This window comes from Aethalodelphis obliquidens, unplaced genomic scaffold (assembly GCF_003676395.1).
Source record: "Aethalodelphis obliquidens isolate GAN/ISIS:26980383/991018 unplaced genomic scaffold, ASM367639v1 scaffold11, whole genome shotgun sequence".
Taxonomy (NCBI): Eukaryota; Metazoa; Chordata; class Mammalia; order Artiodactyla; family Delphinidae; genus Aethalodelphis; species Aethalodelphis obliquidens.
In genome coordinates this window covers 1,838,762-1,857,995 of record NW_020837955.1, presented here as the reverse complement: position 1 = coordinate 1,857,995, position 19,234 = coordinate 1,838,762, and the positions used below count along the sequence as shown (strand labels likewise).

General features: G+C 38.0%; 1 protein-coding gene across 2 annotated transcripts; it reads left to right on the top strand.

Annotated features, from left to right (window-relative positions):
- Window positions 1-604: 604 nt before the first annotated feature.
- Window positions 605-18,991, top strand: CISD1 (CDGSH iron sulfur domain 1). 2 transcript variants are annotated; one of them, XM_027111880.1, is made up of 3 exons: window positions 605-788; window positions 8,511-8,716; window positions 18,581-18,991. In XM_027111880.1, the coding sequence occupies exons 1-3, from the start codon at window positions 764-766 to the stop codon at window positions 18,668-18,670; spliced, it is 321 nt and encodes a 106-aa protein (XP_026967681.1). In that variant the 5' UTR covers window positions 605-763; the 3' UTR covers window positions 18,671-18,991. The 2 variants fall into 2 exon arrangements, with proteins under 2 accessions (XP_026967681.1, XP_026967680.1); XM_027111879.1 differs by lacking the exon at window positions 605-788 and adding an exon at window positions 6,717-7,461.
- Window positions 18,992-19,234: the final 243 nt, after the last annotated feature.

Below are 19,234 nucleotides of genomic sequence, written 5' to 3'. Positions count from 1 at the left end.
TGCTGCCCCTAAACAGCTAATTAAAAAATTTGAAACCGACACTGATTTCAGACTGTAGAAGATAGGGAATAATCTTAATTTTTTTTTAAGTGAGCACATTTTTTTTTAAGAAATGAGCCGTTTTTATCTCTCTCCCACTCGACCCTTAGCGCAAGTTCCAAGGGGATCAAGGAGAATTGGGTGGAAGGCAGAGAAAAGGGATGCACGCTGGGAGCGAGGGGGAGATTCTGGGATGGGACACCACAGTTGGTTCCTGTGTCCGGCATTTCAAGTGAAAACTGAACCTGGCCTTGCAGGTACCAGACTAAGCAAGAAAATTTTGGGTAAAACCTTAGATATCTGATTATGGCAAGTGTTATATGAGCACACACCCCCTGCCCCCACAAATCCGCACACCTGGGAGAGACGTAAAACCTGGTCCGGATTCCTATTCCAAAGGCCCGTCCGCTGGGCTCCAGGACCGAGCCCCTCAGGATTGCGCAAACTCAGTTGCTACCTCTCTTGGTCTTTTCCTCCTCCCACCTCTTACGGCTGTCAAAATCCGGACTCAGGACTTCCTAAAGGCCCGGAACGCAGCTTCGCGCATGCTCAGCATCAGCCCGGCTGCTTAATACACACGTGCTTACGGCCTATCGCGGCGCCTGCGCAGTCGCAGCCTGCAGTTCGCCCTTAGGACAGACGTCTGTTTTACCTTGACTCCCGCTGTCCGCTCGAGCCGGTCTGTGCTCAGTGTCTTGTGTACATTCTTGCAAGCGACGGCGCCATGAGTATGACTTCCAGCGTACGAGGTGAAGTGGGGCATGGGAGCGGGTGAGGTTGGCGGCCTGCGCACCGGTTGCAGCTCCCTCGGCACCTCTTCGGGCTATTACGGCTGCCCGGCGTTCCCGCCAGTCTCGTAACCTTGAGATGGAGAAGGGCAAGCGCTCCGCGGACCTGCGGACACCTCGGGCCACACGGGGCAAGGGGGCCAGGTCAGGGTATGATCCCGGGGCAAAAGTGGCGTGGGGGCCATGCAGGCATCTACCCAGGTCTGGGTAGTCCCCTAACTATACCGCTGTGCTGCTAGCTTTTCTTGTTCTTCCCTGAGACTCCTTTCTGTTGTGTCACAGGGCCTGGAAAAAAAAGGAAAGGTGAAAACAAAAACCAAAAACCCTCTTCCCCCTTCTCCACATTTAAATTACCGTGGAGTGAGAACGTAGATTTCCTGCAGCCCTCAAGCGATGCATGACTAATCACAGCTTAGTTTTGCACATTTTTTAAAGGGAAGGCACCCAATCCGAGGTCTTCAGTTTTCCCAGGGTTTTTTGTTGTTGTTGTTTTTTGTTTTTAATGCCTCTGGCATCTGGACCTCGGTGGCAGTAGTCCAGGAGAGAGGATTGAAAACTGAGCTCATTGAGCCTTCACCTTTCTCAGCCTTGCTTCCCTTGTGCTAGTACCTAGCGTTTGGAAATGTTACTTCACAGAAGGTCCGATTAAAATTAAGAGACTTTCTAGAGCTTCACTTTATAACAATTCTTGGTGGTAGTATAATTGTTAATATAATAGTTTGTACCGCTACGGGATACCTGTGATCTTTGCCCAGGTATAAAATACCACCCTCAAGGTTTGGTTACCTGTAACAGTAGTTAGGTAAAGGTAGATTGTCCAGAAATTAATTTAAAATAGTCTACTTGATTCATTTAGTAAATATTGAGCATCTGGAGTACCAGGTTCTGTAAAAGGTGCCTACTAACTTGGCCCTAATTTTGTAATAGATTCTATAAATTGGAGAATTCCACTTGTTGCGAAAAGTTATCTGTCAGAGTGAGGGTGATAACCCATGACATTTTTAAGTTACTAATGCGGTATATAGGAGGTGAATATTTGCAAAACGTATTTCAAAGGATACTCATCTTTAGACTCCTTTAAATAGAGGCACCTTCGTACATTTAAAATAGGGAGTGATTTTTATTGTAAAAAAAAAAATTTTCCGAGGAATAAGACAATTGTGTAAAATAAGATATTCATGTGACTTGAGCCACTGATAATCTTATAGGAAGACAATTTGCACTTGTGTGATATGGGACAAAAGATTCCAAAGTGGTTTTTTTTTAATGTGGAGTCATTTTGTATAATTGGGCACTAAACTCTATTTAGGTAGCATACTATTGAAATGTGATATAGGTGAACCCTAAGACTCTTAAGACTATAAGCTAATCTTTCTTGTAATCAAGACAAGTTTGTTATTTTTTTGACCTAATTATATGGGAATCCAAAGGTGACTTTCCCATTATTTTGCCATTTTCTAAGGGATAGGAAATTGCTTCGTCAATTGGGTTATTAGCTTAAACTTTAGGTACTCAACTTTGTTATGAGAACTACTTTTTTCCGGCTGTGTTGGGTCTTTGTTGCTGCATGCGGGCTTGCTTCTAGTTGCAGCGAGCAGGGGCTATTCTTTCACTGCCGTGCATGGGCTTCTCATTGCAGTGGCTTCTCTTGTTGCAGAGCACGGGCTTTAGGTGCGCGGGCTTCAGTAGTTGTAGCACGCGGGCTCAGTAGTTGTGGCTCACGGGCTCTAGATCGCAGGCTCGGTAGTTGTGGCACATGGTCTTAGTTGCACCACAGCATGTGGGATCTTCCCAGACCAGGGCTCGAACCTGTGTCCCCTGCATTGTCAGGCGGATTCTTAACCACTGCGCCACCAGGGAAGCCAAAGAAGTAACTACTTTTTATTTCATCTAAAAGCATAAGGACTGTTGTGAGGACAATGGGCAGGGACCCCAAAGCCTTTGTAAATCACTTCTACCAGTGCTTTCTTCCTCAGATATAGTGGTGTGGCAAGGTAGGGACGGAATATCTGTTTTGTAATGTTTAGATCTCAAATTGTTCTACTCTCAGTGTTTAAACCAAACCTGTTCATTCCTATAGATTGAAAATCAATTTAGATCTTTTGATTTGGGGGAAGATGACCATGACTTTTCTCAGTTAAGTAAGTGAATTATATATTTTTTTTATAATTTGTGTGTATATTATATAATGGTATTTGGCAATGGTAAGCACTATATAAGTATATGTTAAATAAAAAATGAAAGGGTGTGTATGTGCATGCAGAATTCTTGTTTATGTTCAGGAAAAAAATAATGGGTGGGTTAGAAATAAAATGAATGGAGATCAGGTCAGGACATGAATCTGGGAAAGGCAATGAGGATGAGTGATTGGAATGGTAATCCGAAGATCCCAGTCAGTGAGATGGCTTTTGATGCCCATTTGGTCGATATTACCAAACTTCCTTTTTCCTTATTGAGGTATAATTGACATACTTATACCAAACTTATTTTTTATGTGATACCAAATATTGATTACAGTTTTAGAAACTGTAATAAACATTAAGAAACATTAAGTGCCTTTCACTGCTACAGAGTCCCCGTTCTCTAATGACCCCTCCTCATACCCAATAGATGACCTCTAGGAAGTTTACTAAACTTCTTGCTCCTTAATACCTCCAAGACTCATTGACTCTGCTCTCATCCTTAATCCCTTCCCTTCTATTTGCAAGGAAGAGATTATCTGAGGCTGTTCTCTCTATATCATCCAGATGCCATTTTCTCCTGCTTCCTTAAGCTCTTGCCTCAGTAATGATACCAATTGCTCTTAATTCTTCTGTCCTCTCACAGGGATTTTCTTCTCTTCAGCCCAAAGTCACTCATAATTCACCCTCATTTAAAAAAAAAAGCCAACTAAACCAAATATTTTTAAAGGCCTTCCTTCTTTCTGCTGTCCCCTCAAGTCACTTTTTTCTTCATATTTTGCTTTACCCTCCAGTTACAAAATAGGCATTAGTCTATCTGTCTGTGCTTTATTGTACTTCCCAAACCCTGAGCACTACAATGCTTGTAACCAAAACTAAATTTCATAAGTTCTTATTCTCTGACTGTTATATCGTCCTCTCTTTTGTTGAAACTAACGCATAATTTTCCAATCCATTTAACTTCCATTTACTGTTTGGGTTCAATAAATTTATTGAGTCATTTAAAATAACTATTCAAGGGTTTGTTTTTATCTGAGAAGGAATGTGCAGATCATACTGTGAATAAAGGAGTTAGCTCCTATGGGTTATGAACAAAAAATAATAGGGGCTGTAGATGAAACAAGATTGGCAGTGAGTTGATACTTGTTGGAGCTGGGTGAGGGTAAATGGGAGGTCATTACAGTATTTTCCGTGTATGTCTGAAGGGTTCCATAATGAAGTTTTATTTTTAATCTCAGGAAGTATTGAAATTCCACAGTTTGATACAGTAGGTTAAGATGAGGCCAAAGAGAAGTCATTTGGTGTAAGAGCAATGTGATAGTAGGATGGACAGAGGGAGTTGCAAATTCAGATTAGGAATCTATTATTTCTTTTTACTTAACTAACATTGAACACTGCCTGTGCACCAGGCCTTGAGAGAAAAACGTTACCAGGCACAGCCTACCAATCTGAGGGGGACCTAAGGGAGGCAAAGATTTAAACACAGCTCCCCTCCCCCCCTCCTGAGGTGGAAGGAACATTCTGATTCCATGGCAGTTGACACTGGGTAGGAGAGGACAGTTTGGGGCTACCAAAGGGGCTAAAGGAAAAGAAGCAGGGTGAGATATCTGTCTTAGCTTAAAGCAAAATGATTTCCCACAGTAAAGAAATGAGTTATAAATATGGGTGTGGGATTTGGGAACAAGTTGATGTTTTCTCTATCTCTGAATAATCCTAAGAGAGAAAACCAAAGATTATACAAAGATTGCCAGGGGAAGAGTAAGAAAGGGAGGGATTATTTAGAAATGTATTTTTTGTATTTTCTTTATATTGATGTATTCATGGTATTTGTATAGATAGAGAGCATTGTTAAGCAAGGTAGGGGCTTGATCTAACTATAGGAACACTATACCTTGAGAGAGGTGTACAGAAAAGGGAAGTAAGGATAAAGTAGAAGAGGCAAAAATAAGGCTTAGGATATTTCTGGACACCAGTTTTGAAAGAATGTCTGAAAGGTGCCAACTGAAATATCTTTAGAAATTGGGTCTCGATATAGTCCCTTGTTCAACCTGAGATGGTGTCTGTTCTTAATAGGCATGTACACTATCAAGAACTAAATGTTACTTGGGTTTTATTGTTTGTTTACTGTCTTGGGTTTTCAATTCTTTCTCTATTGTAATTGTTGACTTTTGAATCCATCATCATTCTTGTCTATCTCCATATAGTTTCCTTTTCTTTCTTTTCCCTAGAGTTGCCAGTGGCATCCATAGCTTTTTGCCAGAAAAGACTGATTCAGGCTACAGTAATGAAATGATAAAACAGCAACATTTTTCTTACTCTGGGAACTTTACATTTGTCTCTAATGAGGTTAGAGAATTAGAATTTGGGAATGGGGGAGGGATGGAAATTGTTTTCTTAAGACCTTATCTGGCTCTGTGAGTCTAAAAAACTCATTGGAGCAAACGCAAAGCCATTTCCTAGCACACATATGGTGCTATGACATTTATAAAGGTTCATCAGTGACCCTCCTTAGGGGGTAGGGTCACAGAGTGCATGTTTTGATTCCCCACAGGGCAGCCACTCTTGGATAATATCTAGAGTTAGTTCCCTCTGTGTCAGTTATTCTGTCATTTCTTCCACCATCAAAAAAATCGAAGGGAAGTAAAGGTTTTTAAAAAGTCACCATATGGATTCAGTTGGTAGTAATGAGAAAGGAGAATAGAAGGATGTTTTGATGGCTGAGAAAGATTCTTCTGGCCTATCATAAATTTCAGGTAGAAATTCCTATAGGATTTTTTTTTTATATCATGAGACCAATTAATCCTAACCAATTGTAGTTGTTCTTTGGATCTCAGGCCTTTATGTAATATGTAGGCATCATTAAAACAAATCTGATAGAGATTACTTCAAACTTCACCTCAAAAGTAAGGTGTAGGGCTTCCCTGGTGGTGCAGTGGTTGAGAGTCCGCCTGCCGATGCAGGGGACACGGGTTCGTGCCCCGGTCTGGGAAGATCCCACATGCCACCGAGCGGCTGGGCCCGTGAGCCATGGCCACTGAGCCTGTGTGTCCGGAGCCTGTGCTCCGCAACGGGAGAGGCCACAACAGGGAGAGGCCACAACAGGGAGAGGCCACAACAGGGAGAGGCCCACGTACTGCAAAAAACAACAAAAAAAGTAAGGTGTAACTAAGATCAACAGCATTTAGGGAATTGTATTATTTCAGTCTTTTGGGATATTTCCCTCTTTTAAGTTTATACTAAGGATTTAACATTCAGCAAACATAATTGAATATATATATGCAAAGCAGTATTTTAGCCCATTTTGTGATAGGTACATTAACTATTCAGAGTGGCTTTCCATTAGCTAAGAAGTAGATTGCTCTAACTCCTGACATTTTCTCAAGGAACTTCCATGGTAAAAAATGCATCAGAAAGGAAGATCATGAATCAAGCTAGAAATCAGTAAAGTTTCAGCCCTGCTTGGAGTTGCCACAGAATGATACCATGAAGCAGCACTAAAATTCAAGGCAGGGAATTCTCTGGTGGTCCAGTGGTTAGGACTCCAGCTCCAGGACTGGAGCTTTCACTGCTGTGGGCTCCTGTTCAATCCCTAGTTGGGGGAATAAGATCCTACAAGCTGTGCAGCGCAGCCAAAAAAAAAAAAAAGAAAGAAAGTATCCCTTACCAATGAGAAAAAATGATGACATTCGTAATAAAACAAATTTTAAAAAATAATAAATAAAAATTTAAAAATTCAGGGCAAATCTACACAAGGTGTGTAGTTTAAAGTATATTTCAATGAAGCCAAAGGTTTGAAGCTATCAAATGACTTATTAACTTTTCTCAGTCATACAGTATCTGGGAAGGGCATAAAGTTAATGTTTATTTTATATAGCAGGGAGGAATAGAACTGTTGTGTGGGCAGGAAAACAAACTAAATTTTTTCATAGAGAAAAATAACTGTGGTTGAAAATAGAATCCAAGGAACATGCTAATTAGGAACACTTGATGAAAACTAAATTATTAAATAAGCTAGAAGAGAAGACCGAGATAAAAGGAACTAAGTGTGAGAGTGGTTGTTCCTTTCCATTAGAGTTTTGTAAGAATGAACTCCAATTTTATGTAAGGAACTATTAGGTTCAATGATTAATCACATTAGTACAATAAGAAATTTGACTCAGTAGTGCAAGTAAGCCATACAGTTAATTATTCATTATATGTTTTTATTTGGTCTTGGAATGTGTTTTTTGTACTTGTCTCTCTAGGGCTTTATTTGATAGTCTGGGAACTTATTTCAAACACTGTGAAGATCTGACTTAGGAAATGCTGGGACGCAGTCCAGTGTGTTTATCCTGACCCCTGTTCAACTTCTTCCTGCAGTCCACTCCATGCTGGGAATAGACAACTCTCCTCTGAGACTGAGGCTAACCAGACTATGCAGAACTCTCTCCTCTCCAGAATTCTCTGGAACTGGGGTAGTTGTTAAGTGCTTGGATTTCTAAGGGATCCTTGAAAAGCTACCTGAACAGAATAAATAGATGGCCTATTAGTCAAGCAAATAATTGCACAGAAAAACGTCATTAAATTTAAAATGAAGTTTGTAGGGAATTCAGATCATCCACTGGTGGATAATGGAAATTTAGAATTTATTAAAGGAGAATCTAACTAATTATATTATGTTTTCTATAAAATTAGTACCTTCTGAGTTTTATTTTAATGAGACACTTTGAAATTAAAAAACAAAAACAAAGCTTTTGAATGACTTGAAGCCCAGAATGCTGGTGGATATATTCCTCTGAATGTTTAATATTAAGGGTTGGTTTTGTTTTATTTGTCCTTTCTTTTTCTTTGGATACTAGTTCTGTTTGTGGTTATGCATTTTTAAATGACTAAAGGACCTACTATTTAAATGAACTCTGGGACTTCCCTGGCGGTCCAGTGGTTAAGACCCCACTCTTCCACTGCGGAGGCTACAGGTTCAATCCCTCGTCAGGGAACTAAGATCCTGCATGCTTCAGGTGTGGCCAAAAAGAAAAAGAACTCTGATGAGTCATTTTGTTAACATAATCACCTCCTGATTTTTAGAGGGATGAGGAGGGTCTTGTTTGTAATCTGATTTTTTATGGTCTTATTAGTAATCTGAATTTTTATATGTATCTTTTTTTTTAAAGCAATAGGTATCTGCAGGCTCACAGGTTATTTTAAATCTATTTATGAACACTTTAAAAAGATTACTAAACTTTGTTTCTTCTCCAATTATAAAATAATTTTTAAGTTTCCCTCTTCTATCTTAACTTAGCTAACAATACTGAAAAGAAAATACACAATTGCCTCAGTAAGGGCTGGGGAAGGTTTTAACAAGGGACTACTTCACCAGTGTGTTCTGATCATTTTTTTAATGTTAAACACCTTTGACTGTTGGGATGCTTAGTACTCAAAAACTGGATTTCCTGAACGTTCGTGTTAGATTATTGGTATAGATTTTGGTTTTGATAATCATTCCTGTTTTCCTTCCCTGCTCTAGTTGAATGGATTGCAGCGGTTACCATTGCTGCTGGGACAGCTGCAGTTGGTTATCTAGCTTACAAAAGATTTTATGTCAAAGATCATCGCAACAAATCTATGGTAAACCCTCACATCCAGAAAGACAACCCCAAGGTAGTACATGCTTTTGACATGGAGGATTTGGGAGATAAAGCTGTGTACTGCCGTTGTTGGAGGTCCAAGAAGGTAAGAGAAGCAAGTCCTTTATGCCAGTGCCGTCTTTAATGCAACATTTCGTTTAAACTATCTGCCACACTGGTACCATCAAATATCAAGATATCCCTTCTCCTTTGCTTCCTTTTTTCTATGGATTCTGTTTTTCTCTGTTTTCTGTGTACTCTTCAGGAATATATTTACTAAAATGTGTAACCACCATGCAGTGAAATTGCATCGTACCCTCGTCGAGTTAGGCAAATATAACCACATTCTTGGCCAAAGAAGAGAGAAAAATCCCTTTATTTACGCTTAGAATTTCCTCCCCAAGTGGGTGTTAGCATTCAGTATCCCAGGAAAAGGAGTATGCAGCCTAAAAACAAAGAGAAACAGGAGAGGTCATTTTTTTTCCCCTTGAGATTTCAAGCTCCTAGATTCTAGTACAAGTTTTAGAAATATCAAGAGAAACTTTTGGAAAATTACCCCTGAAAATTTCTTACCTGGTACATATGTATTGACCCTGTATCCTAAGGTTTTTTTAAGCTGCAGCTCCTATATTTAAATATCCAACACAGGATTTTTTTGTATCTTTATTTTCTTTTGTGAGAATTGCATTTTATCAAGTTCCGTCTGGAATTATCTCTGTGATACCTGCAGCTTTTAGATAGCGATGACAGCTGGTGATCTGAAGATGGTAAAATGCTCTCCTAAGGTCATCTTGAAAAGCTTCATACATTGAATAACTTCAGAATTTCTGGTATATTTAGAGAAATATGGTGAAATACTGTGTATACTGCCACTATTAACATTTAAATAAAATGGATTTTACTAAAGATGACACTATAAGGCCTAAGAAAATAGACAATAAAAATGATGTATCTATTTCTGAAAGCATGTTATGTCAGGGACCTCTTCCCACAGTGGAAAGCCATTATCACAAATCACATGTCACAGATAAGGAAGAAGTCACATATCAGGTAACGGAAAGCATATTACTCTAACCCCCTTCTCCGGATGCAATTGATACTGTATAATCCAGTGGTGATAGAGCGCTTAGATTATGTCATTGTGTCTGAAAACTGCTTGATGAACATATGGAATATGAACCAAAAATTAATAGTCCCATTACAGAAATTGTTCCTTAAGAAGAGCACTGTTCATTTGAAGTGTGGGATTGTTTATAAGTACTAGTGGAGTTGCTAGAAAATAATCCTCAATAATATTCTGTAGACTAGATCTGGTTTGATTTTTAAAAATTAACACCTATAGTAGGTTTCATTCTCTTGTTGCTCACCAAAATATAAAAAGTAATACCTTTAGGGGTTTCCCTGGTGGCGCAGTGGTTGAGAGTCCGCCTGCCGATGCAGGGGACACGGGTTCGTGCCCCGGTCCGGGAAGATCCCACATGCCGCAGAGCGACTCGGCCCGTGAGCCATGGCCGCTGCTGAGCCTGCACGTCCGGAGCCTGTGCTCCGCAACGGGAAAGGCCACAACCTCTCCCGCGTACCGCAAAAAAAAAAAAAAGTAATACCTTTAGAAATTAAGGCATTTCTAAGTCCGGAGTTGTAATAGTTCTTTAGTCAGTGATCTTAAGTAGTTCATTTAGTTTCTATTACTTATATACATGCTTGAGAACAGTTAAATAGTAAAACAGCAGGTATCATAGATGTGTGTAGTAGATGCAGTACGAATGCTTTAAATAAAAGGAAGAGCTTGTTGCACTGTGGGCTAGAATTTTCTGGGAAGGCATAGTGATATATACGTGGGAGTTAAACTGCCCCTGGAAAGATTGGTGGCATTGGAATACACTAGCAAGTATTGGAGACTCTTTCTCAGAATCTGTGGGAAAGGACTCATGAGTGAAAGTGGGATCGATGAGGAATCTAGTCTGGTCCTTGCACCTCCCTCCCCGCAGGAATAAGTCCAAATTGAGGAGAGTCTTGAGTACCAGCGTGAGGAATTTGTGCCTCCCAACATGGAGGAGCTTCTTGTCAGGGATTTCAGACATAAAGTTATACTTACACCAGAGTGCTGGCCGTGGGAATGGCGAAGCATGAACAGATACATGAACCATTTTGAGGCAAGGATCAGCCAAACGCAATGACTGATTTGTGCGAAAGATTGTGGGAGGAAGACTAAAGCTCGTGGAAGTATCCTTAAGATAGGATCGTAGGGTTAGAAGAGGTGGTGCCGTCAACGGAAATAAGGAATTCGGGGTGAATGGCTCATTTTCCAGGACACCAATGAGGAGTTCAATTTCAAAGAGTGACACTGAGGTGACATTTGAATGGAAATGTACAGCAGACAGCCTGAAATGTGGGACTAAAGCTGAGACATCAGGGTTGGAGATAGCGATCAGCAAAGCTGATGAGTCAAGGGTAGGAATGCAGCAGATCCTTGGTACAGATAAAAATCGAGGGCTAAGTATGAAATCTTGGAGAATTTTCTGCATTTTGTAAAGAGAAGAGCCAAAAAAGGAGATGAAATGGGTCCCAGAGTTAGAAGAAAACTAAGAATATCGTGGCTTCACGGTGGAAAAGGGAAAAGTTTCAAAGAAGGTTTGATTGTGAACATCGGCTTGTGCAAAAGACCAGGAGGTGAATAGACTATTATACTAAGACTGTGGGGTTAAACAATTAGGCAACTGACCTTTTGGTGTCATTTTCACAGAATAATTAGAATAGAAGCTGTGTCCAAATGGATTACAGTATGAATTACTACTAAAGAAATACCTAAATATATGGTATTTCTAAATATATGGCAAAATTTTGGTAAATATGACAGTGAATGGAAAGAAAAAAATATGATGACTGCTTGAGTGAACGCTGAAGCTTACCTTTGAAGCCAAGTAAAGGGCGTTTGCTTTGGTTGGGTGTTTCCAGAGGGTAAAGGGTCAATAAAGCGAATGTGGACTTTTATGGACTAAGATCTCAAGTATTTCAGGAAGAATCACAAATGGACACAGGCCAAGCTAGTGGTTTAAAAGTTTATTAGACTTTATAAGTCAACAGAACGTTCCAGGATTATTCTTTCATCATACTATTTAGAGTTTCCCTTAGGTAGACTTTAAGGAAAGGAATGCGAGACCAGTCATTTTATTTTCAATTTTCTCAATGTCTTCTTTCTTTTTAAGCTTATCTTTCATACCATTATTAATCCTCTTTGCATCTTTGATTTGTCAGTTCTGAATTTTCCCTGAATCTTGGGCACTTTTTATTACCACATGAGGCGATTCAAAGTTCACTTTGAATATCATTCAAATTATTCTCCAGGCATCTTTGGAATCTCCGCACATTCCTGAGGTTCCTAAGGTTGTCACACAGGTGCCAAGTCACACACTTACATGCCTGTCCACAGAAGGCTTGATACCTTTGATTAGATGGCTATATGGAGTTTATGTTCAGTAATTTTTTCCTCATACACCAGTTGTGTTTCTAATACAACAAAATTTAAACTCCTATCTAAAAAAAAAAATTTATGTATTATATAAACTAATTCAGTTTTAATTCATTATTTTTTTTAATTGAAGTATTGTTGATTTACAGTACTGTGTAAGTTTCAGGTGTACAGCATAGTGATTCAGTTTTGGAGGGGTTTTTTTGCTGATTATATTCCAATATAGGTTATTAAGAGCTATTGGATATAATACTCTGTGCTATACAGTAAATCCTGTTGTTTATCTATTTTATGTGTAGTCGTTTGTATCTGATGATCCCATACTCTTCATTTTGTCCCTCCCCCCTCTAATTCATTCTTAAGGTACAGTCACGAGTAACCTGTTGTGGGTTTCTAACATTTTGAGCAGTTTTCTCAGACCTAATGAATCAGATCTCTTAGTCAAGTGCAGAAATTACATGTTTTTAACACACTTCGTTCCTCCTCTCTTCCCCCCGATTGGTGTGCCCTCTGCTGTTTCAGAAACTGGACTGTTTCATAGTATTTCATAAAAGGGTTGTCCCTAAGTGAAGTGAGAAGGAAAGGAACCAATACAAAGGAAATGATTAAAGCAACTACAGGGAAAGATACTATTTGAGACAGTGGTATGTTGAGAGGGGTGGAAGGAAAGGAGAGTACGAGCATAGATTTCGGACTCAGCCTTAGAAAGAAAGAGATAGTCTTACTTTCGAAACAAGGTGAGGGAACATTGATGTCAGAGGGAAGAGTGTGCAACATGGTCTTACTAGATTCCCAGCCCCCACTCATCTTGGGTAGATTATGGCGTTTGCTGAGTTGTATGGTGGCCATTGGGGAGGCAGGAGAGATTTGAACAAGGACAGCAGGAGAAGGCAGACTAAGAGATAATCAAGAAAGAGAGGAAAGGTGAGCCAGTTCATGCCAGGAGCTCAACTGAAATTGCAATGAAATGTAACTGTGTAGAATAATTTTCTTTCCTTAACAACTTCCGGATTTGAGTTGGGTTTTTTTATTAGTGATGGGTTTGTTTTTGGTGGGTGTGTGTGGGAGTGTGGGTGTGTGTGTATGAGTTATGGAAAGTCTCCACCCTATTAATGGTTAGAAATGGGACTTCCCTGGCTGTCCAGTGGTTAAGACTTCACGCTTCCAATGCAGGGGGCGTGGGTTCGATCCCTGGTTGGGGAACTAAGATCCCATAAGCGGCGCAGCGGGGCCAAAAAAAAAAGAGTGGCACTGACTCCATTTCTTCATAGAAACAATATTCTGATCGTTGGTTACATTGCTTGCCCAATTCACACAAAGACAGTCTTGTAGGGCTTCCTTGGTGGTACAGTGGTTAAGAATCCGCCTGCCAATGCAGGGGACACGGGTTCGAGCCCTGGGCCGGGAAGATCCCACATGCAGCGGAGCCACTGAGCCCGTGCACCACAACTACTGAGTCTGCGCTCCAGAGCCCGCGAGCCACAACTACTGAGCCCATGTGCCACAACTACTGAAGCCCGTGTGCCTAGAGCCCGTGCTCCACAACAAGAGAAGCCACTGCAATGAGAAGCCCGCGCACCACAATGAAGAGCAGCACGGGCTCGCTGTGACTAGAGAAAGCCCACGCGCAACAGCGAAGACCCAACGCAGCCAAAAAAATAAAATTTAAATAAAAAAAAAAAAGACAGTCTTGTAAAATCTTAATTTTTCTTACATATTTTCCTACTATATCTACTATCATAGGTCTTACTAAAGTAAGCATATAAGGATGGTATAAAATGTCATATTCTCTTGTTTAGTCTCAAAGATCTCATTGCTTTTATTTTCTTTCTCAACCAAAGCAAGCTTGTTTCTCAGAGCAGTTTATAGTAATGAGCCAAATGGCCCCAGGCAACTTCCTTGGAAAATATAATCCAAACTCTAATTAAAAATACAAAGTTTGGCAAAGGAAGCTTCAAAAAAATTTTTTTTAATTTTTGCAAGTAGAAGAGGTAAGTCAAGGATGAACAGTTATTTATTTCCATCTTGAATCACCCTAAAAACAGAAACATTATAACTTGAGATGTGGGACCATTAAAAAGAAACAAGTTTTGTGCTTTTTATGAAGACCCTGACAAGGTTGCTAGCTTTCCAAGTAGAGAGCAAGGATCTCTAGTGTTTTTTACCCCTAAACATTTATTTCCACCTCTTCTCCATACTCTCTCTTCTCTAGTTTTAAAGGTATTTGGGATTCATAGTTTTCTAATTGGATTAACAAATATGATAGTATATTTTCTGGACATACAGGAAATTCAACCAATTTAATTCACAAACTTTTCTCCAGGATTTGTTAATAGACAAAGGTTAACATCTTAGAACAAATGTTAGAATCATCTGTGAGCTAAACTTTTTTCTCATCAATTTTCTGATTCTTTTATTTTTAAGTATTGATACATGAGCTGAATTAAATATACCCTTTGTGTTTTTTGTAATTTCAGCTCTTGACATTTTTAACACATTTAAAACTTTTAGTGAGTTAATAAAATTCACATTTTCATTATATTGTTATTTAATACAAAAACTGCTATACTTCCTAGATTACGTTTGAAAGTATATATCCACCACATGTTTTTTTTCTCCTGTATAGAAAGGTCAAAAATGAAACAAGGCACTTTCTGGAAAAACACAAATATTGTTATGTAATTTACCATTTGAATTTTAATGCCCAGTAATTACCATTCATTCATTTATACTGTATATCAGAATCATGAATTAATTTTAATAAATACATTCTACTAACACATACAATGTATTAAGAAATTGCTAATCCTATCTTGAAATAACTCATTTTGGCTCTTGGTTGAAAAAAATGTTTAGTCTTTTCATTAACTTAAAATGAGACATATCTAATGGATAAATATGAGAATGCCTAATCTTCACATGAAGTTTGGGAGATTATTCTGACTAGTGTTAAGTGATATAGGAAGTACTATTAAAAGATATCTGTGCCTCTGAGCAGAATGATTTTGAATACGGAGTTTACATTTTAAAGGCATACAAAGCTTTATGTACTTTAAAGAAGCATGAAAGTTTATTAACAAATAGCCAGGATCTCCTTATTTACTACTTTTTTTTTTAACTTTTATTGGAGTATAGTTGATTTACAATGTTGTGTTAGTTTCAGGTGTATAGCAAGTGAATCAGTTATACATATACCCACTCTTTTTTAGAGTCTTTTCCCATATAGGTCATTACAGAGTACTGAGTAGAGTTCCCTGTGCTATTCTAGTAGGTCCTTACTAGTTATCTATTTTATATACAGTAGTGTGTATATGTCAATCCCAATATCCCAATGTATCCCTCCCCCCACTCACTACTTTTTAAAGAAATATTTTTAGATTGTTTTTTTCTTTTAATCCTTTTTTAAAATTTATTTATTTTATTTATTTGTTTTTGGCTGCATTGGGTCTTAGTTGCTGCGCGTGGGCTCTCTCTAGTTGCGGCAAGCGGGAGCCACTCTTCATTGTGGTGCACTGGCTTCTCTTTGTGGTGGCTTCTCTAGTTGCGGAGCACGGGTTCTAGGCGCACAGGCTTCAGTAGTTGTGGCACGTGGGCTCAGTAGCTGTGGCTCGCGGGCTCTAGAGCACAGGCTCAGTAGTTGTGGTGCACAGGCTTAGTTGCACTGCGGCATGTGGGATCTTCCCAGACCAGGGCTCAAACCCGTGTCCCCTGTAATGGCAGGCGGATTCTTAACCACTGCGCCCCCAGGGAAGCCCTAAAGAAGTATTTATTTTTTACTTGTTTACTTTTAAGACCATGATGAAACATGTGAATTTCCATTTTTAGGCAGAACCAGATTATTACAAAATTATATCCTCATTTTAGATGTATGGCTTTCTTATCTTTTGTATATTTCTCTATAGATTTCTCTCCTGTTCTTTATATATGGAGAAAAATAATTTGAGAAAATATATTAGTTTTCTAGTATTTTCAATGTGAGACTAAAATAAAAATAAAAGGGACTTCCCTGGTGGTCCAGTGGTTAAGCCTTCCAATGCAGGGGGTGCGGGTTCGATCCCTGGCCAGCAAGCTAAGATCCCACGTGCCTTGCGGCCAAAAAACCAAAAAAAAACCCCAAAACAGAAGCAATATGGTAAAAAATTCAATGAAGACTTTAAAAATGGTGCATATGAAAAAAAATCTTGAAAAAAAATAAAAGTTAAATATGCTATTTTAGTAAATTATTTGAGACTTTTAACTTTATGAATATTTCATTTTTCAGAAATGTATTTTATAACCTGTGGGCATAAAACCATACAGTGACGTGTTTTGTGTGTGCTATTTATAAAAATGGAGTTTTTTTACAATGTAAACTTTTATTCTCACTGTAAAATCATCTGTGTTTGTTTATTAAACATACGTCACTTTGAAATGCTGTTCTTTGCTGTGGGATACATTTCAGTTTGATATTTTATGGGCTGTTTCCTCATCCATGCCAAGAAAACACTGAAAGCTTGGGGTCATGTTTTTGTTGCACAGACTTGTTTTTAATATGAATATACTGTACCATATTTTATTGACAGAAATAATGTAACTTTTATATACATTGAATTTATATTGGCACCCCAAGATAGAATTTATACTTGGAAATATAAGATGTGACGATACCTTGAGTTTTTCTGTAGTTTTTAACTAATTTACCACCTCCCAGAATTATATGCAGATCGTAAAATTAAAATTGAATTTCTTTAACATCAACCCAATATTATTTTAATCTTAGAATAGACAAGTCTCATCAAAGTTTAATATTATGTACCATCATTGTCTAGTTTCAGGTATTGAAAATTATACTTCCTTAATGGAGTAATGGGTGATTTTGCTCTTCAGGCCAGGACTCCTGTTACTTTACTCTTCTAAATAGGCTCAGTTCGTGCCACAGTGTACCTTATACTAAACAGTGAAGCTAGATTCTAAAGTGCAGGTACATTCCAGATATCAAGAATAAAACAAAGATGCTCGCTATCATCATTTGACATGAAATAAAAAATGAAAGGTATAATATAGAAGGAAAAAACAAAATAATATACTGATAATTGTAAAATCCTGAGGAGACACCTAAAACATTGTTGCATTCTTATTTTTTATCATTTAACAGTAGGAAGGACATACTTGCAAAAAACAGTGGTATATACACACACACAGACACACACATATATTTATATATATAATATATATCAAGAGTAGTCAGGTATGAAAACATATACCTAATTATAATAACCATAAAACATATAAGGCAGAAATGATCTTATTAGAAAATGCATGAGACCTGAGGATGAAAAACACAAGAGGAATAAAATAGGACGTGGCCAAAAAATTCTCAAGTTTATCTGGAGGAATAAATAGGTAATAAATAAAGTTAGGTAAAGAATAAATAGGAAAGTTTTAACAAAGAAGAGTAATGTGAAGGAAAACCAGCCCTACCAAATATTGAAGCCAATTTTAAACACAGTGATTATCCCATTATGAATATGATAATATGAATGATGAATATGATAATGGAGAACCTGTAAATAAGCATTTTTATATGTAGAATTCATTTTGATAAATTTATGAATAAAGGTATAACAATTTGGGAAGCAATCACCTCTAATAATATTGAAGCAACAGGATCTTAGAACAGAATTTTGCAAATTGCGCTCTGTAGAACACCGTGATAATGGGTATCAAAGTGAAAGTGTCCATAGTCCGATCAGCTTGGGAAATTTGGGGTTAAAATAGTGTTTTTTATAGCAGAACCTCTTTAAAATAATAATATATGTTGTGACTTAACTGTATATGTTTTTTAAACACAGAATGAAGTTAAATCAGAATATTTTGCAGGACTTGTTAATTTGCAGAGCTCACTCTGGGAAACACTGTGTTAAATATTTAGTTTTTGTCCCTTTTCCTTCAACTGGACACCAAAATATCTGTGTTTTCTAAAATGTGAAATCTTGGAAAGGAATGGAAATTTATCGCATCTCCAGGAGAAAGAAGTCTCCATGAAGGATGATAAAAAGGGAAATACTTATTTGTATGAAAGAAGAGAAATTAAGGATATGAACAAATAAGCAAAATAAAAAGGGTTGGGTAAAAAATTGCTGCAAAGATGATCAGCAAAAGGATAATGAACAGATTGATTTTAAGCAAATGAACTTAGGCTCTTACCAATAGATAGGCCATGGATGTAGTTCACTAGAAAGGAAATATAACTAGTACATAAACATGGAAAAGGTTTTCCACATCCACAATCAAACGTCACAAATGGAAATTCAATTAATGATCTGTGTATTATCCACAAGTCAATTTCTTCCTCCTCCTTAGTGTGTACACTTTACATATGCTCATTAAGAAAACCTGTAAAAGGTAGCCAAGAAAAATCTATTGAGTTATCATGTCATATGTGAATTAAGCATCACCCCCACTCTGCCAAACGTAATACTGATTTTGCAATTAGACATTTCACATTCTTTCTCTTCCTAGTTCCCACTCTGTGATGGCTCTCACACAAAACACAATGAAGAAACTGGAGACAACGTGGGACCTCTGATCATTAAGAAAAAAGACACTTAAATGGACACTTCTGATGCTGCAGACCAACTTGTCATGATGTTTCCTGATCATTTAATTAGAATGAGTACCACTTGTGTCTAATTCACCTCCCCTGGGTTCTAGATGTGGTATATTGCAAACTACAGCTTTCATATTCACGGCATTTGCCTTACTTGTTGAACCATCGTGGTGCACATTTGTTGAAACAAAAAAAAAGGAAAATCCAGTCTCATGGACTGTGGGTTACTTTGGTCTTGTAAGGATCCGTTTCTTTACATTTAAATATGACATTACAATATAGTTGTATGGCGAAGTTAACGTATTAAATTATTCTCAAAATCATGTCTGTGCAGATTGTACTTGTAAATTTCAAAGAAAAATTATCACCATTTAATATTACTTAGTTAACCTAGAAAGTAAATTGGGTGTGATTAAACTACGTTAATCTCTTAATAACAATCTAGGAAAAATCTTTTATGACCTTGGTTTTCTTCTTGAACGTGGTAATGACACTGAGAAAATACAGCTTCTGTGTTTTCAATCAAAATGAACTTTGAATGTTAATTCTGCTTAATTATAAGTGGG

What these genes read in the sequence shown, in the direction of transcription:
- CISD1 (XM_027111879.1), top strand. Translation starts at nt 7,422, where the DNA reads ATGCAGAACTCTCTCCTCTCCAGAATTCTCTGGAACTGGG. An exon ending in CAGAATTCTCTGGAACTGGG is followed by an intron (nt 7,462 to 8,510) that starts GTAGTTGTTAAG and finishes TCCCTGCTCTAG; the next exon opens with TTGAATGGATTGCAGCGGTT. An exon ending in GTTGTTGGAGGTCCAAGAAG is followed by an intron (nt 8,717 to 18,580) that starts GTAAGAGAAGCA and finishes TTCTCTTCCTAG; the next exon opens with TTCCCACTCTGTGATGGCTC.